The sequence below is a fragment of the Strix uralensis genome, chromosome 4 (assembly GCF_047716275.1).
Source record: "Strix uralensis isolate ZFMK-TIS-50842 chromosome 4, bStrUra1, whole genome shotgun sequence".
Taxonomy (NCBI): Eukaryota; Metazoa; Chordata; class Aves; order Strigiformes; family Strigidae; genus Strix; species Strix uralensis.
Genome location: NC_133975.1, coordinates 114,817,053 through 114,841,975, shown reverse-complemented (window position 1 = coordinate 114,841,975; position 24,923 = coordinate 114,817,053). Strand labels below are relative to the sequence as shown.

The 24,923-nt window shown below is 39.6% G+C and overlaps 1 protein-coding gene across 2 annotated transcripts in view; it reads left to right on the top strand.

Annotated features, from left to right (window-relative positions):
* Positions 1 to 24,923, top strand: part of CCDC88C (coiled-coil domain containing 88C) — a 107,497-nt gene that overhangs the window by 70,667 nt on the left and 11,907 nt on the right. For both annotated transcript variants that reach the window (XM_074868615.1, XM_074868614.1), the window contains exons 12-24: positions 372 to 516; positions 3,239 to 3,420; positions 6,892 to 7,029; positions 8,478 to 9,548; positions 11,864 to 11,991; positions 12,907 to 13,048; positions 13,631 to 13,819; positions 14,178 to 14,339; positions 15,854 to 16,131; positions 20,858 to 21,001; positions 22,506 to 22,692; positions 22,932 to 23,077; positions 24,498 to 24,587. In XM_074868615.1, the coding sequence (XP_074724716.1) occupies positions 372 to 516; positions 3,239 to 3,420; positions 6,892 to 7,029; positions 8,478 to 9,548; positions 11,864 to 11,991; positions 12,907 to 13,048; positions 13,631 to 13,819; positions 14,178 to 14,339; positions 15,854 to 16,131; positions 20,858 to 21,001; positions 22,506 to 22,692; positions 22,932 to 23,077; positions 24,498 to 24,587 (3,002 nt within the window). The remainder of the gene's footprint in view (positions 1 to 371; positions 517 to 3,238; positions 3,421 to 6,891; positions 7,030 to 8,477; positions 9,549 to 11,863; positions 11,992 to 12,906; positions 13,049 to 13,630; positions 13,820 to 14,177; positions 14,340 to 15,853; positions 16,132 to 20,857; positions 21,002 to 22,505; positions 22,693 to 22,931; positions 23,078 to 24,497; positions 24,588 to 24,923) is intronic.

The window sequence follows — 24,923 nt, the reverse complement described above, 5'->3', positions numbered from 1 at the left end:
TGATGATACATGGTTTTGAAGAGCTTAGTTCTGGAGACAGCTTGAATCCAGCCTGCCTTACTAGCCCTGGCTTATACTGGTCCTGTCATCACCCAGTATGTTCTCGTTCCCGTCATCCTCCCTCCAAGTGTATCATGGACCTGAGCTGACTCTGAACAGGGCCAGTCTGGTGTCTTTGCACTGCATTCTGTGACACGTATGGTAGCCCACAGCAAATGTTTAATGCTGTACATGTATTTCAGTGTAAAAGCACAGTGTATAAGGAGATTCTTCTACCTTCCAACATGCGTTGTGCTTGTAGCAGTTCAGCTGCCAGAACAATCTTATGGATAAGCTGAATGTGTATTTTCATTCATGTGTGTCTTTCACAGGACCGGGACACAGACAAGAAGAGAATTGAAGAGCTGCTGGAGGAGAACATGGTCTTGGAGATCGCACAGAAACAGAGCATGAATGAGTCTGCACACCTAGGCTGGGAACTAGAACAACTGTCTAAAAGCACAGATCTTGCAGATAGTGAGTACCAGCTGGGGTAGCTGATGTTGTGTTGATAGTGTTGTTGTGTTTGTGGTCTCTTTCAGAGTAGATGGGAACAGAAGTCCAGTCCAACTTGGAGAACTTCCCTCATTCAGCCACTTCACTTTGAACTTAGTTTTTTGGAACTTCTAAAATGTATTCATTCTAGTTTCTTTCACTTTCTTTTGAAAGCATTAAATTTTTTTTCCTTTTATTTTATTCGTCACCAAGAGAATGACTTTTAAGTAAAATGATTTTTAAAAAGCGACTTTGTAAATGAGACAGCAGAAATGTCATACCAAACACTGGATATTGCTAACTGAATGGCTGGGAGGATTCTGTGATCTTTAGTATTCTTTAGTACAATTAGTACAGACAATTAGCTGGTCTTTAAGTCCCAGGAAGTAGTGTGTGCTGAAGTCATTTATTTTTACTAGATACTGAAAAATGTGTACAGTTAAAATAACTGGTTTTTTTGAATGGTTGATTTGATTTCTGGAACTGTCACAAACATAACTAATGCTTCCTTCAGTAGTCAGGTTTTAGCATTGGTTTCTGTGTCTAACATTCATTGTGTCCATAATACCAGCCTAAATAACAATGCTAAATGGAATGTGGGAAATATAAGCTATTTCTTGCAATTCACCTTGCAGGTTTTATCGATTACTCACCTGATTCTGCTAAGACTTATGTGTTTGGCTTTATGTACCAGGAACAGTTTAACTTGAAGACAAAGGAATAAATTAGAGTAAGCAGGTGTTCAGTTTTCAGTAAAGCTGTCTAGAATAGCAGCTTTGTTTTGTAAAAGAATGTGTGCCTGATATCAATTCTCAAATCTACTTGCTGTCTAGGATCTGAGTTCTCTTTACAAAGATTAATGGCTAATTAATTGATACTTTTAATTAATAATCTTGCAAAGCAGGTTTACCTTAGCCTGAGGAGTGAATGGCACTCTATTCCTCCTTAGGTGTAATCAAGGATATTGCTTATTATATTAGTCAGTGGGGAAAAAACACTGTCAAAACTTACAAGTTTTGATGAAGCTTATTTCAAGAGAATGTAAAACTATCTTATATTCTGTCTTGTTTCAGATAGCAAGTTTTGTCCCCTTCCTGATTTGGTTTCACAAGTGATGTAATGGAAGGAAAGATGCTAGTTTTGTTTTGTTATCTCTTATTTATTAATTTCTGTGAAACGTAACTTTCAAAATTTGCTCAACAGAGCGGTTTAAAAAAAAATGAAAAAAGATGAGATTCCTTCACTGCACTGATGATTAGCATTTCAGCACTGCAGCTCCAGAACCTCTCTGATTAACCAGAGAAAAAGAGCATAAGAGGAACTGAGAACATCAGTAATCTTTTGTATTCAGTAGGAAAAAGAAATTAGTGAAGGAAGCCTGATTTTAATGCGAACACTAAACTTTGAAACTTTACATTATTTTACAGAAGTGCTGTCCTACTTTTACAATAATTCTCTTTAAGAAGTTCCATTTCAATGCACATTGCTGTTCTGAATGCAACTTGTTTGTACAAATGAAGTCAGTCTGCAAAGCTCTTCTGGAAAACCTCCTGTTCCTAGATTTCAAGTTGAGTCTGCAAGGGTGTAGCAGAAAATTTTACCTGCTAGTTTGGAATATTTTATTCAAAATCATTTAAAAAATAAGCATGGGAAAAAGTAATTTAGATGGGCTTTGCTTCAGGACAGAACTCAACTGGAGTATTTAGTTAATGTTTACTATGTGAGTCTTAATTTGTCCAAAACTTTCCAGGTGATGCTCCGTAAAAGAGACAAATGGGATTTTACCATTCTCAGAAACCTGTGAGTTCTAAAGAACTCAGTGTGCTGTATGTAATACTGCTGATTAAGTATCAGGAGTGAATAATTTTATGAGACTTGAAGACAATGTTAAAGTCAAATTCATGTGAAACGTGGTTTTGAGGTGAAGGGTAGCAATTATTCCGTGTGAAACAGAGGGTTGCTCTTATTCAGGTGCTGAGCAAAGAAATGAACAGAACAATGAGGCTTTGCTGCTAGGAGTTGAGGCTGAGAGGTAGCGAGACTTTTGATCTACAGACATTTAGAGTGAAATAACATCTCTGTTGTAAAACTTGCGTAAATTTAGTTAGTTTTGAGATTTCAACTTCAGACAGTTGTCTATGGTCAACATTCTGATGAATGTCTTGTGCCTAGGTACCTGTTAGTAAAATATCCTCCCTGATTCAGCATATTCTTGATGAAGTAGCTGTGATGATAAGCATTGGAACTCGCTTTTGTAAGAATTTTTTCCATGACTAAATATGATTGACTACCTAAGTTTTCATTAGCTTTTGGAAGTGTACCATCTTGCTGTTTTAGCAAACACTTTGCAGTGGTTTTACTTTCTGCCTCAAATTATTTTCTCTGATGGAAGTATGAGAGCATATCAAAGTATATTTTGCTACTAACACTAAACACACTGCTAACATGGCTAAAGCAACTTGAAGAAGAGTTAAGAAAGTAACTTTTAAGATGGTTATCTGTTCAGATACTTCCCTATTTATTAAAGGTCTTAATTGTTACCTTTGAAAATGGGTTCTGTTTTTAACAGTGTTTACTTAGCAGTCAAGCTGAAATGATAAGGATCTGACTGCAATTATCTTCATACAAGTGAATCTTAAGGACCTAGGAAAGGATATGTTTGTGAACTGGTTACTGCCATCTTCTGATTCTCATGTTTCAACAGCCAGAAAGTCCTTTGTGTTTGAGTTGAATGAATGTGCTTCGAGTCGCATACTGAAGCTAGAGAAGGATAATCAGAGCCTGCAGAACACAATCCAAGAGCTGAGAGATGCCTCCTTGACTTCCAGAGAGAGCAGCCTAAAGTTTGTGGAACTGGAAAAAGAAAATCAGCAGCTTAGCAAAAAGGTAAATTTGCTCACAGGAACAGACCTCTCAGGTTTTTAAACACAGTGTACCCAGGGCTGTATGGCATTCCTGAACTGTGAGGGATTGCAGGGTATTCCCCAGAAGACTGGGCATGTTTCGGGGCTCATCTATTTAATTGCATTGTAACACTGGTGTATTCTATTGCCTTCTACTTCTGCCTACATACGTGCATCTTTGTAAGCAAAAGTGACTGTTCTTGTTTTGTAAAAGCTGTTTTTCTGTGCTCATTTGCCCCTGTCGGATTATACTATCGATTGTGTCCCTTTTTGTCATCTTATGGCAGTCACTACTAGGCAAGGAAGCCATGGCTATGTAGAACTATTTTGTTTGCTTGAAAGTTTTAATATTGTTTCCATGAAAGTTAAATAAATCACACAAGTGAATTCCGGTTAGTGTATTTTTAAATAAGTCTTCTTTTGCTGTCCATAGTCCTGGACCACCTCTTTCTTTTTGTCTTGTCCTTTTGGCTATTAGAAGTTCTCTTGTGTCTCCCTCTCTGCAAAGATCTTTTAATCTTTGTAACAAACATGAAAGTCATCACTTCTTCAATTTATTTTTATATATATGTGTGTTACACTCTATTATTAACTGTGATTACATTTAGCTTAAATGCCAGCTCAGTGCTTGTCCTTGTGAAACAGTGCTGAGTTCACCCCCAACCACTACCTTTATTTTTGTCTGGCTAGTAACTTGCATCTTAAACTCTGATTAATTGAGCCAAGTGCCAGTGGGGAAGGAGGATGCTTGCTAGTCTGAGTATAAAAAATTTCCATGTCAGTGTTTTCCACCTTCCTACCTTTGCTAAACTATTTAGAATATAAGGCTCATTTCTCCTTTTCCTATTATTGCTGTAACCTCTGTGTGTGACACTGAAATGAAGATTGCAGACCTCTCTGGCCTGCCTATGGGCTAACTGAATGCTTTAACGAACAAGGGGAGAAAGAGTCTGTATATGAAATGCTGGTCATGGATTGTAACTAGCAGAGTGCCAGTTTTTCTGCAAAGGAGAACAGGTATACATCACTGCATCATTCCATCTTCTGGAGGGATTCTTTTGCCAACTTGAGATACCAGTTCTGCTTCTTGGCTTTCTTCTGTGAACAAGAAAAACTGCAAAAATTCAGTTTACTGTAGTCCTCCTTCCACACTCCCATTTATGACCTGTTTTGTATGAGTAATTCACTCCAGCTCTAATTTACATGCTTAAAATTTGAGATCAAGGCATATAAAGTACTCAGCAGATACCTGTGGTATACAGCAATTTAAGTCACTTGAACAACTGTGGTCAACCTTTGGCTTTGCCCCAGGCACATTCCTGTGGGCACCTCTTGTTCTGGCACTATATTGGTGCCAACAGTTGTGATTGCAGAATTAGTCTGATGTTTTTGATGATGATGAATGCGTTGACATGGTGGGGTCATTTATAGGTCTGGTAGTTAAATAAGGCAAAAAGCAGTAGTGGGGAATGCCTGGGTGGTGAAAGGGGACACTGTATCAGACCAACGAGTAAAAAAATAACAAGTAAAACTACTACTATTGAGAGCAATTGAAATGCATGAACTCTTCACCAGAGAAATACAGAATATGATAGGAGCTGTTGACTGAATAGCACAGGCCAGTCAAGCTGCTGGACTTCACCTCCCATTCAGGGAGATTTGGGGAAAAATGCTAGTAGACAGTATTCTGTAGTCTGTGCAAGGCATACAGTTGTCTCTCAATGTACAGAGACCTGATACTTGATACGTAAAATAATCTTGAGATGTTTGAATTTGGTTTTGGTTTTTAATCTTCTGTTTCTCTAGCGTGTTTTTATATTTCTCTCACACATGTATCCCCTTACTTAGAGGGTATGCATGTCCACAGGAGGTGTGCTAGGAGAAAGGGGAATAATAAGGGAAATAGCTGATTCGTTGCAGAATGGTTACTACAGTAGGCAGAGGAGAGGGCAGCAGTTCTAAAGGACTGTTAAAGACAAGCACATATAAAGTCATAGGACAATAGATAAATAAGTTTTTTTTCTCAAATGTTGTGTGCCTCTGTGTTTGGTGTTTTTTTGATAACTTTTCTGAGATACCCATAGTAAAATTTTGCCTCCCTAAAGTGGTTTGAGTGGAGTCAGATTTTGTCAGTCTGAGACTTTCAAAAAGTGTTGTTTCAGTATGCATGGCTATCTTGGAAGGATCATGTAGCCAAAACAGGATTATTCAGGTAGTACAAGAGGAGATGATATGAAGGAAAAGTAATGTATATATTTTTTTTCCTTTCTTGCCAGGTTTTCAGATGAACTAATAATAGAAAACCCTCCTTTCAGGCATAGTCAAGTAGTAGCAGTCCAGGCACCTTTATGTTTTCTCTGCATTCCTGACTTCTTGGACTGAAACAAGCTGTAAACAGTAGTTTCTTGCTTGCCTCCAGTTTTCTGAGAGGTGCCAATGAAGACCAGCTATTGCTGAGTTATTGAGTTTGTTCCAGCTTTCTCTGAACAGCTCCTTTGAGGCCAGTGAACCTTAACATGGTTACATTTCTAACTGTTAAGCCCTTCTTATCTCCAATCTGGGCAGCCCCTGCTTGTTTAAACACTTCCTGTAATGAGGCACGTGTTGACATAGGCAGAGCCCAGCCTGCAGCTATTTCCCACTTGTAAGAATTATTGTTAATACCTTTTTCACTGACATTTTCACTGTTGGCAAAGTTCATAATAGCAAAACAAAAAATGAGCTGATACTTGTGCGGAACTGTAGGTGCTCACAGTACTTTACAAGCATAAAAAGGATTATTTCTTGACTTGGGGAGTCTAGCGCTCTGAACCTCTCGCTTCTAAATACTGAAGAGCTACTGCTTTTCAGTGCTTAGCGCATTATGAGTACAACTTTCAAAAGGGGAGGGATCATTTATAGTAGGACTGGGACCTTATTCACAAATCATTCAAATCCAGTATTGTCACCCACTGGGGAAAACAGAGGGCAAACAGAGCACAAGAAGAGGGAAGGCAAACTTGGAAACTCCAATGCTTTTCCTCTGTTCCTGATATTATTTTTTTTTTTTAGTTCTGTTGCTCACTGAATCGTCTTAATAACTTTCTCTGCATTTACTGGTAGATTAAAGCATTCAATGGTGGAGACACTAGGATGAGTCAAGTCCCTCAGAAAGGTGAGCACTAGAAACTTAATCACTGACAACAGGAGTGCAACAGGGCATCAAGCAGGCCGGTGAAGCATTTCTTCCTGCTGTACCTTATATGCTCTGATCCTAATAGGCATGAAGGAGACTCTTGGCACTGTGAGAAAAACAAAACAGTCCATTTCCTCCTCTGAGACTGCAGAAGGGAGGGATTACATCTTTCAGCCATAGTCCCCATCTCATTCTTCTCTGGTCTTCAGAATAACTTTAAGTGCAAATAGTCATTGTGTCAAGCTGTGTCTGGTGTTCTGGTGTGTTTTCTCCACACAGATTGAGAAGTTGCAAAATCAAATTGAGAAAGAGAAGCAAAGTAATCAGGATCTGGAGACCTTGAGTGAGGAGCTGATAAAAGATAAAGAACAACTACAAGTCATCATGGAGACTCTAAAAGCTGACAAAGACAGACAGGTGAAAAATTCACAAATGTAATATAAAAGCATATACTCAGTAGTGGTAATTTACTGATGGCATTTAGAGCATCTGGTTCTCTCAGGGAGATAGGTCGGTTTGAGAGCCATTAAGTGCAGGTTGAACTTGTTCAAATGTAGGTAAAAGTCTTCAAGCAGAAAAGCCCACCATGTTTTACTAGCTACTGCTCCTGTTACCACAGGGGGATCTGCAGGCTGCTGTAAGACAGACCTTCCCTCTTTGAGGAAAAGCGCCCCGGACCTTGCTAAATGGGGTACCAACAAGTTTTGGGATGTGCAAATAAAACCCCTTTTTATTGCAGAAGATTGCTCCCTGCCAGCTATATGTCCTGATTGGTTTGGGTTTTTTTAGCCACCCAACCCTTTTTGCTCTAATTTAAAGAGGTGCTGAGAAAGCATGTGTGTCTTCTGGATTGATGTTTTAAATGCCCTCAGCTTTTACTACTATGCTGCAGTTCATGTGCAGTGCCTTGAAACTATCCTGTTACAGGTTCATTCAAGATATCATCTGTATTAATTTGACTAGTGAAGAAAATACAGACACAGATCACTGGAGACTGGTCTGTATATTTTCAACCTGTATTAAATTTTTTTAATTTTTATATTAATTTTTAATTTTTAAAGTTTTGTGGGGTGAAGATTAAATAACAAAATGTCTTATTTGTGTAGTGCTTTTTCATCTTGAAGGATTCTTAATCAGACTTCTACTTGGGAAACTGCACTTTACCACCAAAGTTATAAATTTCAGTTAGGACACATACAGACTTTTTGTGGTAAGAATTAATGAATGCTTCATAGGTAGGGCAGGAAGTAAAACCAGAAATATCCTCAATCTTCAAAAAAGGGTAGATTCTGATTTAATTTCTGTGGATGTTGTCTAGATAAGAATCAAATGCAAATTGCAGTCTAAATCTCAACTGTTTCAGCTGAAATTTGACCAGTGTGGTAAATGTATTGTTGTTACAGAAAGTGTGTCCTTAATGACATCTATAATTGCTATAAATTTTCAAACATTTTGGGGTTTCTCATGCCTTATCAGAAATAATTTATGTCTTCAGATCCCAAAGACAAATGTAAACCTAGACAGAAAGGTACCCTTTATTAGGAATGATTCCCAACAAAGCATCTTCTCAAAGGTGTTCTCTGAAGGTCCCCTGTCTACTTTCTTCCTCTGCTTCGACCTTCTTAGCTGGTAGCAGGAATATAGCACTGTTTTTAATTTGTTAGAATTGCGGGTTACCAGAGGTAACAATTTTTTTCATTAGTTTGGGTTGTTGGTTTTAGTCTGGGAAAACTGTTGAGAAATTTTTCTTGGGTTAAATGAACGCGGTTTTGTTAACAATCATCTGTCTGCTTCAGGACTAATTTATACCACACTTTGTAAGGTAGATGAGTAACATTTGCATGACTTTTTTATTGTTTATGTAGATAAAGGACCTTAAACAAGAAAACGATCACCTTAATCAAGTGGTCTTATCCCTGAGACAAAGATCTCAAGTGAGCAGTGAGGCAAGGGTAAAAGATATTGAAAAAGAGAACAAAATCCTTCACGAAACAGTTACAGAGACTAGTAGCAAACTGAGCAAGCTGGAATTTGAGAACAAACAATTGCAAAAAGATTTTGACCAGGTTAAAGAAAAAGTGGAACGAGTGGAAGAAATGGAAAAAGAGCTTCATCGGCTGGAGAGGGAGAATGAACAGCTCACAAAGAAGGCAGCAGCAATGAAAATAGTGACAGAAAAAGTGGAAGTTCTCGAGCAGGAGAATGGAGATCTCGAAGTGGAAAATAGGAAGCTAAGAAAATCCCTGGACACGTTGCAGAATATTTCCATTCGGCTTGGGGACCTGGAAAGGGACAACAAGCAGTTGGATGAAGAAAATCTGGAGCTCAGGAGGGTGGTGGAGACCATGAGATTTACCAGCACAAAAATGGCACAAATAGAAGCAGAAAATAAAGATTTGGAGAGGGAGAAAGAGGACTTAAGAAAGAATGTGGAAATGTTAAAAGCAATGAGCAAGAAATCAGAGAGGCTGGAGCTAAGCTATCAGAGTGTCAACTCTGAAAACCAGAGGCTTCAGCAAATCCTGGAGAACAGCAGCAAAAAGATCCAGGAGTTAGAAAAAGAAGTACAGGGAATGGAGAGTGAAAATCAGGTCCTCCAGAGAAACCTTGAGGAGCTGAAGATTTCTGCCAAACGACTAGAAAGGTTAGAAAAGGAAAACAAAGCCCTAGAACAAGAAATGGCTCAACTTGAAAAAGACAAAAAAACGCTAGAGAAAGAAACAAAAAGGCTTTGGCAGCAAGTGGAGCTGAAAGATGCTATTTTGGATGATAGTACAGTAAAATTGGCTGTTGCCGAGAAAGAAAACAAGACACTAGAAAAGGAAATTGCTCGATTCAGAGATTCATCTAGTAAGCTGAAAGAATTTGAAAAGGACAATAAAGATCTCATAAAGCAAGTTACAATTGATAAAAGAACACTAGCTACATTAAGAGAGGTAAGCAAAGTAATACTACTGGTTTCAATATGATGCTGGTTTTTATTTCAGTGCTGTGAAGTACCAAAGGGAGACATCTCTCCCATGACTATTTAATACATGAGCTAGGAGATCTTCACAGCTTTAACAGCCATGACTGGATAGTGTTGCCTTGGAAAGTGGAACCTGCCAAAAACTGCGATGTACTCCTTTGTGTGCACAAACACAGTATCTCCAAATGACATCTTTTTCATGCAGAATAGGGTTTTGACACAGCTCCCACGTGGTAGCTGTAAACAAAGACTTTGATACTTTCGCTAGCCTTGTGACCACAAAATTGTTTGCTAACATGAGAGCTCCAGCAGGGGAGATTGACTCTTAAGCCTAGAAATTAGAGCACTTGTTGAGGACACATTAACTTCCCTGTTCTAAACCAGGCTTAGCAAGAACCATCCCAGATGACCAACCTAATCCTTTCAAATAACAGCTGCACCAAGTTTTTTCTTAACAACTACGTACAGCGTTTTTCCCCAAAAGCTTCCCTGCAGAGTGAGAGCGTGCTAAGCAGCTCTGTTCTTAAGCAGCAGCAATCTCTTCCAGCACCCCTCTCCACTGCAGAATGCAGTAATTGCACTTTTCCTAGTAGTGATCTTTTAAAAATACACACATTGGCAAATTAATGATGTGTGTGCCAGAACCTGACACTCTAATAAATACCTATGAGCAGATTAAGGTTGTTGCAACTTGCCTACATTGTCTGCCCCAGTTGCTGTTGTCCTGCCAGAAACAGGATTTCCTGTGAAAGAGCATTCAAAGGAAAATGGTCAATGCTGCGGTAGCTCAGTGAGATAAGTTTAGCAAGACTAATGCCATAAGCAATTACTTACTTGAAGATTTAATTTTACTTTAGTTTTTGAAGCATTAGTGTAATTTTGAGGAGGAAAAACAGTTTATCAGAGAAAATTGAAACCGTCGCAAGTTGTGTTTCTATCCAACTTTCTGTAAAAAGAAATAAATAAATAACATTACTGAGAAGGCTCCTCTTTAATCTTCCCCTTTTGCACGTTTCCAGTGGTGCAGACCCATACAGAAGCATATCTTCTTTTCCTTAGTTACGTCCTGTAGATTCTACAGAAGGAGTTTGTGGGTGTTGAAGTGACCTGTTTCCAGAGCATGGACTGGCACTGACCTTAACCCTACCTTTTTTTTTTCCCTTGCCATGTGAATGAATATGTGGCTAAATTTGTGATACCAGAGGAATATTGAATACCTACAGTTTATGTTTAACAAAGTATTTTTTAAAGTTTCGTTCTTGCTTCTGTTTAATATCCAAGGATAATTTTTTTCTTACTTGATGTGCTTCAGTAACTTTGTTGCTTTTTCTTCACACCTTAAGAAAACTTTTGAGCAGAAACATGAGCAATGTAATTCTCTGTGGTATATTTCCACTTCAGAGAATTTTGAATGATAGGAATCTTTGAACTTGCTTATGCACCAAAAATAATTGTGCTTTTTAAGCATGGAGACTGGTATTATGTCTTCTCAGGCCATTTCCACACAGACCACTCTACTGGCATAACAGCAAAACATTGTCCCAATATACCTTCTGGTACAACTCCATCAAATCTCCTCCTCATATGACTTCCTTGTCTGGTTCTGCTTAAGTTTCTTCCAAAGAAATCTAAATGAAACCAGAATGGGCCAGAAGATACCAGAATAAGTGACAAAGCTCTCTAATCTCCAGAGCTGTACTGTTACTCTTACATGACAACGTAATTATGCTTTTTTAATTTTGACGGTAATTTACCATGTGTCAGAAACTCAGAGTCAGTAGTAAAAATGGACTATTACCAAGTCCCTTGGTAATAACATCTTAGGTATTATTTCAGGAAACTTTCATACTGAAGTCCTGTCACTCTCTCTATGTGCCAGTGTTGGCTGGGCTTTTCAGCAGGGCTTTTTGTCCTAGGTGAGAGGTGGGAACTCCCTCTGCTGGTGTCCCCTGACCTGCACACAATCCCTTCTGTGGCACGAGGGCAGGGTGTCTCCTGGCCTGCACACATTCCCTCTTTAGGCAGGCAGGCAGGATGCCGGTGTTGGCAGAAGTGATTCAGTACAGTGAGCAAGACAAAGGCCAAAAGAAGCATTTTTCAGATTTATTCCAAGTAAACTATAAATAAAAGCAATCAGTGTAATTCTGCACTCAGCTGTCACTGATGAAGAATTTTAGCTGACCTTGTGGGAACTAGGATTCAGTACTTTTTAAAAAAATCAATAGTGCCAGATAATTATCACCACCCTTTGCACAGCAGCTAATCCTGTTAGTGCTGTTACAGGATTTGGTCCTGGAGAAGCTGAAGAGTCAACAGTTGTCTAGTGAGCTGGACAAACTGAGCCAGGAACTGGAGAAGATAGGATTGAACAAAGAGCTGCTGCTACAGGATGACAACGGCAATGATGACACGTAAGGAAACTGAGCTCTCTTAGTCATTCTTTTGACTCTGCAGGCTTTTCCTCAGCCTAACTCAAGCCCTTTGCCTTCTTTTTTGGTTCTCATCTGTCTCACTCCAATTACCCTTACCAATTTTGGACATAAAGTTTATTTTTCTGTAGCAAGCTTGGCAATATACTGCAAGTTTTGCAAAACTTTTTCATGAATGGAAGGAAGAAATGCCATTTTCTCTCTCCCTGCTGGCCGCTGTTGCTACAGTCCCCCTCTACTGCCCAGTAGAGTAGCTGGGTAGCTATTTCAGTGTGTATTCCTACTCATATTCTCTTTACAAGTAAGAATAGTGACTATTAAGCAGTGTCTGTCATTACTCCATGTAACTGGTGATCCAACCACCTGTTAATATAAACACAGATGTTGCCTAAGAAATTCCTGATTACAAGGAATTCCATTGCAAGTCCTATAGTAATGAACAAAGAAGCCTCAAAAACCCATGTGTATATAGGCCTGTTGGTAAGACCTAATTACAGAAACATACCCAGCTCATAGGAGTCTTTAGAATCTACTGTGGATTTTTCTCCTTGTCAAGAGTGTAAAAAAGAGACATGAGAAGAAATTTCTGTAGCGTATTTAGGGGAAAAAGAGAAAAACTTACTTTCTTTTAAGTTATGTAGCTCTTTAAATATTTCTGTAGAACCGTGGTGGCGTTACCTCTATTAAAGTTGATTGGATTTTCCAAAAGCAGGTTCCCCAGCTATAAATATATCAGTAGCGATCTGGGGCAGTAGAGGAAATAATTTTCCTGAAGAAGCAAACACATATAATGTAACATGTGGTGAGATTTGGAGTGGGTGAATGTGAAGTCTCCTATACAGATGGTGGCTCATGTGCTAGTGGCAGACATTGGAAAGCTATTCTCATGCCTTTCAGAAAATACAAGATTCTGGAGAGCAAAACTGAATCAGCACTAAGAACAACACTAGCAGTGAAAGAGGAAAAAATTGCAATGCTTGAAGCTCAAGTGAAAGACTCTCTGAACTTGAACCAGCAGTTACAGAATGATCTAAATGTGGTAAGAGGTTAACTGATTTTTAATTTTTCACGATGTAGTTCTGCACAGCCACGTGCATTTCTTTTTTTTTACTTAGCAAGAATAAATTATCTCTACTTCCCCCCCCCGCCCCTTTCCCCAAAACCTTTTTTGACTGGGCTGCTTTCTCTTGCCCATTTCTATATAATGGCAGCAATTTCAGAAAAATTGTTGGGCTGGAGGCATGGCGGGAGTGTTTTTTACATAACAGCTATTTACAGATCTCTGGTTTCCCATGTTTTTTTCATTGCCATGGTCTTGTTTATCTGCCTTGTTTAACGAAAGTGTAGTCTGAGGAAGACTGCAGTTGAAACATCTCATCTAAGAACAGTCTGTTTGTTAGGTGACAGTGAGCTTGAGTTAAAGGGCACCTGACTGGAGGCTGAGAGACATGGATTCCTCCACCTGACTGTGTCTCAGCTTCCCCATCTGTGAAGTGAGGGTAATGGTTGTTGAATCCCTTAGTCCCTACAGTACAAGAGAGGAACTGCATATCCCATCATAATTAATATAAAATCCCACTGTTAAATCAGTGTTGAAGGTTGTTGCTTGTTGGCTTTGCAGGTAAAGAAGGACTTTGATGCACTTAAGCAGACTCAACAGGATGGGCAGTATGCTCAGAAGTCACTGAGGTATTCTGCAGAGAAACTCATTCCCAACCACCAGATGAATGAGAAATTGGAAACGGGACACCGAGAAGCTACCATGGAGCTGCTGAAACTAAAGGACAGGGCAATTGAACTGGAAAGGAATGTAAGCCTTCTCCTTTTTGCTGTTATCTGTCAGGAGTGGGTTGCTGGGAACTGGATTTTTGAGCCTATAGGAATCTGGTGGGTTTTCTGGAGCACGTAAGTCTACCGAATTCCTTGGGTATCTCTTAGGTCTGCATGGGACTTTAATGCTGTACATATCTTGTATAACATCATTGCAGTGATTAATCCTGTGTATAACATCTGTTCTACATTCATTTAATGCTGGGAAGAGTTTGCTTTTACACATTTGTTGTAGAAGGATCATCACTAATTGGTTCTTATCTTTGATAGGAGTCCAAATGATCAGGACAGTTGTTTCATTTCTTCCTGACACCCCTTCAATACCATCTCTCTTTCAGAATGCAGCCCTGCATACCGAGAAGCAGCTGCTTAAAGAACAGCTGAAGCATCTGGAAACACAGAACGTCTCCTTCAACAATCAGATCCTGACACTACAGAAGCAAAATGTCTTCCTGCAGGAGCACAACACTGCCCTGCAGACGCAGACGGCCAAGCTCCAGGTCAGGACAGCCTTGCACCTCTGTGCCAGGAGACTGGATTTGATTACAGTAGTGTGGAGAAGATGACAGCTAATCAGAAAATGTTTGTATTGGTCGGCCAATGTCATGATGTAAAGATGAGGCCCGTAAGGTGGAGCTTAGTTTGAGGTCTGAATTTCTCCAAGCTAGGAGGGAAATTGGCTCTGTAGCTAATGTCTGGTAGCTATCTTCATAAAGAAGATAGTTACTTAGAGAGAAATTTTAGAAATTAATACAGCAAAATCCAGGTGTGTTGTTCCAGAAGCTGCCCTTCTGGGATAAAAGATCTTTGCTCTTTTTTTCTGTTAATGCTATGCCTGTGAAAGAGCTTGGAAGAAATGGGAAGAGGACACAAGTCTGCTCCCAAGAGACATTATAGCAATGAGTTCCAATCACAGTTTTCATACTTTCAGACAAAATGTCAAACTTGCTGGTGGAAAACAGATTCTCTTAAACATCAATTCTGAAAAAATAAACTTAGCTTGAGAAAAAGAACAGTTTTAAAGGGCAGACTGAGAGAGTTAGGGTTATTCAGCCTAGAGAAGAGAAGGCTCCGGGAAGATCTTATAGCAGCCTTCCAGTACTTAAAGGGGGCCTTCAGGAAAGGGGGAGTGTAGTGATAGGATGAGGGGTAACGGTTTTAAATTGAAATAGGGTAAATCTAGTATCTAATCTAATAAGGAAGAAATTCTTCACTCTGAGGGTGGTGAGACACTGGAACAGGTTGCCCAGAGAAGTTGTAGCTGCCCCCTCCCTGGCAGTGTTCCAGGCCAGGTTGGATGGGGCCTTGAGCAACCTGGTCTAGTGGAAGGTGTCCCTGCCCATGGCAGGGGGGTTGGAACTGGATGATCTTCCCTTCCAACCCATTCTGTATGATTCTATGGCAATATTGGATTAGCTCTATTTTTTTTTTAATGTGAATTTTCCTTTTCAGGCTTTTTTCTTGCATGTTCACAGATTATTTTTTTTTGTTGTTCTCTTTAATTATTTCTCACCTGTAATTCAAGTATAGAAGTAACATATAAAATCAGTGTGCTACCAGTCTACTGAAATCAGACTTGTTAGGAGTGCTGCCCCATACACAGTTGTGCAGTTAATTTTGTTGAGTTTGGGTGAACTTAAGTTTTCGTGTTTTGTACAAAAACACAGGGTAACTTTTGGCTTTGTACATCATTGTCAGAGATGCAGTTGGATTGTGAATATTCCAGCTCATCTTGGTCTTTAGGCTCAAGCACTTCTGCTAGTAAAAGTGTTTTTTCAGTTTGGAGGTTATTCTGATACTTTTCATACTGCTGATAGTGTGGCTTTATATGTTGCATACTACCAGCAATACGATACCAAAATGATCCCAAATTGTCCATAGATGTCTTAAGTCTATAAAACAATGGATGCATTCTTGATTAACTCTATACAGATACAGGCTGCTACTACATGTTTGTTGTATGTACCAGTAGGTGTAAATAAGTAATGCCTGCTTTTTATTTGAGAAACTTTAGGTAGAAAATTCAACCATCAGCTCCCAGAGTGCTTCACTGATGGCCCAGAATGCTTTACTCCAAAATCAGCAGACAGCCAAAGAGAATGAGAATGAAAATCTATTGAAACAGAAGGAGCAACTGAAAGCTGAGTATGAGTCATTGCTTCAGGACCATGAACACCTTGCTTCACTGCATGAACGGCAGTCTGCAGAATATGAAATGCTAATAAACCAGCACAGCTGCCTGAAAACATTACACAAAAACCTGGATCTGGAGCACAAAGGTCTGGGTGAGAGGTATGCTCACTGCTCAGGGGTGTAGTGTAGTTGGATGTATCCATGTTACAATTTTAGCCTTAAATGTTGGTCTCCAATTACAAATGTAAATTACTGAATTGTTCCCCTAGAAAAGTGTCTTCTTGATATCATTAGGAGATTAGATGAAGATATTTGCAAAGCTGTAGATTTTTAGACCTCTAAAGGTGGCAAACCACAGTTGACTGGTGATGTTTTGCGAACATGGGCTTGGGTCTTGGGGATGCTTTGTCCAAAGTAGCTTAAATGGCTTTACTACATTTAAAGCTCTGTGCTATAATAGCATACAGCCTTAAGAACCTCCCAGTTCTACTGTGTGGGGGTATCTTTTCTAGTCATACAGGTCTGTAATTCACAGGTAATTACCTATGTTGTGGGTAGTATGTATCTGGAGAAATTTAAATCATTGCAGATTGGGTGTGGCATCCACCTCATGACAAGGGAGGGTCTGTGAAGGAAGCTGTATTGAGCTAGCTGTGAGATAGTGATGTATTTATTTTCTTCTAGTTCTTACAATCCAAGGCTTTCACTTCAGGCCCTTCAATTGAATTGTGAAATCAGGGTAATCTGTTTATAGTTTAGTCTCTAGTCGCTATCATTTTCTGACAGCTGTGTGTGGATAGAACAATATATATAATGTACTGCTACATAAAAGCCGCTCTGCCTACCCCTCAAAACTTTTCTTATACAATTCAGTGATTTTCCTCAAAATATCTGTATTTAGTTCAGTTGCTGTGCAAGACCATGAGTTGGGTTCAGAGCAACTCAGTGATGATCTTTGAGGGTGGACTAAAAACTGGTGCTACACTTTTCTTCCCAAAGACTAAGGAGCTGGCAATACAGTGTGCGGTAGATTTTGATAAAGTACAGAAATAAACCTACTGTGATTAAAATATCCACCAGGACTGTGTGACAGGACAGCTGCTTGGCTGTCAACTAAATGAGCTGTAAGTGATTACACAGACACTGTTCCTGCCTACCAAGTCTCTCTCAGACTGATTAATGGTTCTTATTGATTCAGGCTTTGCTTGAGATTATCACACTGCGGTGTGTTGAGGCAGTTTGCCGGGTTCATTCTTTTCTTGATAAGTACCAATTATTAAGCAGTTCTAGCCTAAGGAAAAAGTGGTTTTCTAAAAATAGGTTATCTCTAGTGATAAATGCTCAGGTTGCTGTTGTAAACATTAACAATTTGAACTCTCTGTTACCGAGATGTGACAGCTGGTGAGAGATGTTGCAGCAGAATGGATGGTGGCCTTTTCTATACTCAAAGCAGGTTGATTTTGGCAGTTGTAATAGTGCAGTGTCCTACACAGCAGATCAGTCTCTTATCAAGGTGATTTGTCCAAGGACAGACAGCCTGTGTCTCCATTTGGCTGTCAGAAAAAAGAGACAAGCCACTTTTTTTGTGTGTGTGTTTTGTTTTCCCTCCATCATGTGCTATGGGCAGCTCAGCTGGCTGAGAAAGCAGAGGGGAGAAAGTCAGAAAAACAGCTGTAAGAAAACTGTTTTCTTCTGCCACTCTGAAGCATTTAACTGCTAAGATGAAATACCTCACTTTCAACTTAAGTTAGAATGCACCACCTGCTAAATGTTCCCAGAGCAGCTCAGTGCAGCCAAGAACTTTGCTCCTGCAGTGTCTAAGAGACAGGCTTTGCTTGTCCCAACTCCAAGGTAATTGTTTTTTCTCAGCTGGTGACAGCACTGTAATCATAGTTCTGTTGCTTAAGGCAGGATTGCACTCCTGTGCAAACCCTATGACTGCAGCTTGTCTAGGAAAATCCACAGAAACTTTAGTTAGCTTGTGTATTCTTAACACTGTGTACAGCCAAGGTCCCCAAGGTTTGTGTGGTTCACTAATGCATTCTAACCACAGAATATTTTCTGCACCTGAGCAAACTTCATTAAACCTCCCTTGGCTCTGTCTGCACAGTATTAGCACTGCAGTGGGGATTGAATAATGGATTGCGTGTAACTGCAGTGAAATGGCCTGTCATAGCCCAGCAAACCACAGACCTGTGGGTTTGACTTAGCAAGAAAAGGAGTGTTAGTATGTTAGGATCGTTTACCATTAATAGCAGTTTCTTGACTTTGCAGTGTTTGGCTGGCCATCTCAGTGAACACAGAAAGGCTGGACTCTTGCTGCATTTTTAAAATTACTTTACCTATTGCACATTACTAACGGGAGGTGGTAATTTGCTAGCTGCAATTGATTAGCAGATCCTTGAGCAATTCTTTGTGGCTTACTCTGGAAAAGTCTCAACTGCAGAGACAGTGGAAAAACTCATCTCACTGGAAAAACAGAATCCCTGCTGTGGAGGGTTACATATTGCAGGGACTTGCATTATTATGTTACCAATGCTGGCTGGTAATTGTTTTTCTGGGTTCCTTTTGCCACATGCTTTCTATCATAGCTGAGCATTTTTAAAGTTTTCTCAGTCACAAATACCTACCCAGAGTATTTCTCCTAACAAAGCAGCAGAAACAGCAAAAGCTGAAAAGAGTAAAGAGGAATATGATTGTTCAATCCCAGGAACAGACTGTGTCAGAGCCAAAATGAATTTTATTTGTATGTATAAGAAAATATTTTAAAAATCCCTTTGTCCAGGTGCCTTATGCTTAAAATAAGTGGTGTGAACATGAATGTTGAATAGCCTACAGAATGTGTAACCTTGCCCCCTGTGGTAGAGCATGTCAGGTTGCACAAATCCTCCTCAAATGGTTGACTCCATGCTGAATCTGGATTACAAGAAAATTTTGCCTGGGGATTTCATTAGGGCTTCAGAGATACAGAATCAGTCGCATTTTTGCAGACAGTCTCTTCTTTCTTACTTTTCACCTAATACCTAGCAGAGCATCTGTGGTCTGCCTCAGGGGTCCTCATGCTCAAAGGCAGCATGTGGAGCTGGGCCAAGCTGATAAAACTGGACCAGTATACTGCTTCCCTCTAAGTAGCCCTCTTTAAAAAAGAGAGGACTTGGTTAAAAATGAACAGAGTAGCCCTATCATACAGAGAAGGCAAATGAATTAGCAACACAGTTTCTGCAGAGGCAGCCACGGTAATCTGCCAAGGGGCTGATTGTGGAGTTTGTCTTCTCAGACTCTGGATTGGCATGCACTCTGTCTTAAATCCTTCTTGGAGCTGGATGTGAAACCTTCCTCTGCTTTCAGGTTCTTCTATTTGTTGTACAGACATTGAATTTGAAATGTCCTGGAGCTGAATGGAGGAAGAAAACAAATAAATAAGGTTAATTAAACTCCACTGCTGTTACTGGGAATGAATAGCAAAAAGCAGCTTTTGTCTGGGAGACAGGTACTTTTCTGTGTGGCCCTTCAATGGACTGGAATTTGGGACAGGCTGTAATTTGACCCTGGGATGAAGGGAATGGTAGCTTGAAAGAAAAACAAGTTGGCAGGAGTCAGTGTATTTGGTGCTGTCTGCTGCTTTTGTTTTTGTTTTGAGGTTTTTGTGACTGCACAGTAACTGTGCTCTGCATTCATCTCTGCTGGGATGAGAGTCACAGATAGGATGCTTACTCTCTCTAGCTTTTTCAAGCAATGCTGCATCTTCCACTGCTGTTTTAAAATTGCTTAGAAGGATGTTTCTCTGTGACAGGCCCAGGTGTATCTGCCCAGGGGTATTTTGGGGCAGTATCATTTTATCACAGTCACAGGAAAATGTGCTGATGACACTTGACATTCACTGCCCCAGTGTCCCCAGTGGCTTCTGCTGGTGTGTGTGCATGGGCACAGACCCTGACAGAGGCCACCAGAGGAAAAAAAAAAAATTTCTGACAACAGCTTGCTGTTCTGCGAAGTGGTCTCAAACCACCTCATTCTTTGCAGTGTTTTCCAGATACAGGTGATGTAGCAGTTCAGGGAGGCTGAGTCTGCCTAATCGATGCCTGTGGCAAGTATCAGGGGCGTTCCACACCTCTGTTGTTTTAGCATTCCAGAGATTGAAATTAAAGACAGTTGATGGCATCTGCCCTCTGTCTCTGCCCAGCTCCTCGCCCTGAATTTATGCCCAAATTATATAAACCAAGTAACAGTGGAAGCCTGGACATGAACACCAGTGTTGCTCTTCTTACTAATGAACAAGTAGAGCCACTCAAGCAGGTGGGTCAGCCCCTGCTTAAAGGTGTTTTGCTGTCAACTCATCTGTCTGGAATATGCAGGAGATTATTATCTATGCAGGATGCTATTACCTATGCATATAACCTAATATGCATTAGGTTGTTACCTAATAAACTGTTGCTCATTCCACTGCTTGGTTGTTGCGTCTTGGCTGCTGCTTTCTGCTTTTTAGTTAGGTTTTTGAAACCTGCCACCGACAATTATTTGTGAATGGGATTCCAATTTAATGGTGCAGTTTCCACTCACCCTGGAGACCCATGTTTTTTACCAAATTATCAGAATCTGGAATTGAAATAGGGTTCTGGCAATTGCATTGCAGTGTGCTTAAAAAATACGGCTTTTTTCTAAAAGCCTCCCTGTTGACTTATGGACTAAGCTGAATTTCCATGCATAGTGTGGAATTCATCAGCCTTGGTAGATGTTTAACCACACAAGTGTGTATGAAACTAAGCAGACAGGAAAAAAAAAAATCTTTTCTAGTCATGGTGGTATCACCTATTAAAAAATTTAAACCAGAGGAAGAAAAATGTTTAAATGAAAGCTAAGAATATGCTACTCCTCTTTCTTACAGATACAACAGTTTAATGAAACACAAGGCAGAATTGGAAGAGTTGGAAGTAGTTTTAAAGACTGAGAGAGAGGTTCTGCAGCAGGAGAGGAGATCAAATGCAATAACCACTGGGGAAAATCAGAAGCTGAGGGAGGAACTGGACAGGTATGGTTCCCTTGCTAAATTCTTGTATATATCATTAAACAGTCAATTATGCAAAGCACAGTTGTTTTGCTGTGTTAACTCTATCTCCAGCATACCTTCATTAATGTGTCCATTAATTTTTCTCAATTTCTGTCTTGTTAATTTGATCATTTTGTTTCTCATTTAAGATTATCAGCTTCATGGACATCGTCAACAAATACTGTTATTCAGTGCTTCAAACATGGTCTGATCCTGAGACTTTTGCTCATTCAAAATAGGCTTCCACATGTGGTTCAGTTCACAACTGTTTCTGTAACGAGTTGTTTCCAAGCGCTTGTCTTTAAGTAGAACTACAAATACCCAAAATGCCCAATAATATCTAGAGTTGTGTGAAATGGTTCCTACCCAGTTTTTTTCCCTTAAGGAGAACTGTGTGATGTTTTTTACACAATGTGATTTAGTTCTAGGAGTTATCATTGCTGTTTATTTTCTGCTGTCCAGAGAAAGCTGCCATTTGTTAATACTTGAAAGAGACTTGATTCTTGTTATTAAAAGTGGACTTAGTGATTCATATGATCAGTGGGTGACTGTTAACTCATGTCAAAGGCCTTTTGTGAGATAGCATCTGAACTTTACATAATGCAACTGTAAAACGTACCCTGCCCCCCAGTCTGTATCCCTACTGGGGCTTTCTCAATTCAGTGCCACTGTTCATACTACAGAAGCATTTTGAGAAATAGTTTGGTACAAATAAGGGGCCAAGGTCGTATCAAGTCAAAGCAATGTCAGATTGAATTGTATTTTAAAAATCACATGTTAAGTTCAGTCATGAAAGTTCCATATGCTATCCCAATTGTACTTTAGAACACTGCAGAGCTCTGCAAAGGAGTTTTCCTCAAGCTTGCTGTTTTCAACTCAGTTTCTCTAGGGACAAAGGAAGATGTTGCAAAATGTAGATTGCAATGCTGGCAGAGAGCAAGGCTTAACTGATCTGTCAGTGGATACAGAACCTGATCTCTTTTATTTCTCTATTTAATTTTATGCCTTCATGATTTGTAGACATTTTTAGATTCACCAAAAGCTATAAAAGAATACCACAGTGACATCTTACAACATTGCAATGTTTCACAGTTCAGGATGCTTTAATGCTCATATTTCATGCATCAGGAAAAGATTTGTGTGAGTGTTCTTTCTGCCAGATAGAACTGCCTTTATATCCAGATGCTCTTAAATACATTGTGCCTCAGAAATTTGTGGTGTGTTTCTTAAACATTGAGCAAATAGCAGTTTTATGTTTCATCTATTTTGCTTTCAGTTCTTTTGTACATTTGAAATATTTTATAATGCTATTACTGCTTTTGTAATAAAATTGTATTATAGGCTTAGAATAAAAATTTCTTTAGGAGTTAGTCTTTGGAACTTAATGCTTGATTTAGTGACAACTGCACACTGATGGTGTGGTCTTTGAATGTGAGATACATTCTATGAACTGTCCTAATAAGCCTGCTGGCTGCTTCATGTTTAGGGTGAATTTCTTGCACAACCAGCTAAAGGCAGAGTATGAAGGGCTGCATTCACACACTAAAGAGCTGAAAACTTCCTTGAACAACTCCCAGCTGGAGCTGAATCGTTGGCAGGCTCGCTATGATGAGCTGAAAGAACAGCACCAGTCCATGGATATCTCTCTGACCAAACTGGATAACCACTGTGAGGTGAGTAGCTGTAGGCGGGTATGCTGTTGGGTTCCTGTTAGAGAGCTAACATTCATTGTGTGAAGTTTTTGGCACACTGTATAGAGGTGGTCAAGCTATGTGGTCATAATAACACCCCCATATACTTTGAAGTTTATCAATTTGTATCCTAGGTTGCTATGCTATTGTGTTAGCTTGATTATGGTGCATTTCCAGGGAAGCCAGATGCAGAGGAGAGATTAATCTATCTTGTTTAACAGCTGCTGTCCCGTCTAAAGGGAAATCTGGAAGAAGAAAACCATCATCTCCTGAGTCAGATTCAGATGCTGAGCCAGCAGAATCAGATGCTACTGGAGCAGAACATGGAGAACCGGGAGCAGTATCATGAAGAACAGAAACAGTACATGTAAGAACCTAGAGATTTGAATTGTGAAACACAAAAAAGTCCTCTAGACAAGCATAGAATACAAATCATCTATCGGGAGTAGAAGGACAGGCAGGGGAATGATAGGTCTACTTGATACCTGGATATAAAAGGGGGTGTTTAGGAGGAGATATATGTAATGGGGAGAAGCTACAAAATTTCTTTGCGTTGCCTTTACTGCAAAGGGATGTTCAGGCGACACCTGGACAAACACAGCTCTTTTCGAATAATATAGATGAACCCATGTGGAAAACTTAGTTATATAAGATGGAATGCTGAACCCAGTGGTACTTCTCAAAGGTTTCTGAAGAGCTTGAGTAACAGCTGAGTTGCAACAAAAATTTAGTCCTATGAGTCATTTTATATTTAGATTCCTGAAGAGTAGCAAATATTCGTACTCTAGTTTTTATTATTTGCATTATAAGAAATACTTCCTTTGCTGTTTTTAAGGATGCAAGTGTCAACATATATTGCTGTGTCCCCCATGCACAGGGTGACAGACTTAAGTGAGATGCTCTGTTTAAACATTGTACATTAACAAAGAATCCTGTTCTTACTGCAGTGAATTTCTCTTACAGGTATGAAAGAAGGAAGAAAAGTGTTCTTAATCCCAAGAACTTTAGTCTAAGCACCTCAGGATGATGTGGGAGTTACTGACTGGGTTTTATTTCAGTACTAGATTATATGGTTGCAATACTAGAAATTGCTGAAATTGGCTGAATACAGTTCAAATGTACTCCAAGCATATTTATGCAGGTGTCTGACAGTTCTGTGATGGAGGTACATTAGACCTACTACTTGAGTGAAAAAAGATTTGCTAGCATCCACTGTGCAGGTTAATAAAATAATAAGTAAAAAAGAATAGTACATGGCACTGCTGAAAGTGCTTTGACACTGCTCACGGGAGACCAAAGTAGTCTTAAAAAGGTCAAACATTATTTATTTCTCTAGTTACCACAGAGTAAGCAGAACAGAAATAAAATACCCAGTTATTGTGTAGACAAGAAGTTCAAACTGTGTAAGGACCTTAACCCTTGAGTAGTTGTCAGTGATCTGTGAATAAGACTGAGCAATCAGCGAACGAATTTTCAAAAACAAAATAAGATTAATCTTAACACCCACGAAACAAACACTGCCTGAGTTATTAGTGACTAATCTAGCACCAATCTACTGTTGTTCTTTCACCTTTCATGCTTATTACACAAAAATCACCCATCAGCAAGTTTGTTAGGCTTTTGCATTTGCCCTCTCATACAGTGAAAGAGCTCAGTAGGATTCTGAAGGTTATGCGATAGGAAGATATTTCAGTCTCTTTTCTCTCTTGGTGGCTTTTGGTCTTCAATTTTTTTGATCATGCTTAATTTCATACAGCTGGTTCAGAATGTGCTTTTCCCCCTCACAGTGATAAATTGAATGCCTTAAGGAGGCACAAGGAAAAACTTGAAGAGAAGATAATGGATCAGTACAAGTTTTATGATCCTACTCCAAAAAAGTAAGTCCCATATGGGTTCGGTTCTGCTATTGTTATACAGATTCGTAAGGGTGAGAAAGGTCTCTTCATAACTGGAGATAACAGAAATTTCATCTGAAATAAGGACAATGTCATCTCCACTTCTCTTTTCGCTCTCACTCTGCAAGCCATTCCCTGAAGCAGCAGGTTGTGTTACAGCAGGTTGTGTTGATAAAGAGCACAGTACCTCATGTGGGGCCCTCTGTTTTAATACTGGATTCTGAAAAAGTATTAACTGGAAAAGAGCCACTTTGTCCTGATGAATATTGTCTTGTCCCTAGAAGGGGAAGGGACCCCCAGTATGATAATGGAGCAGCA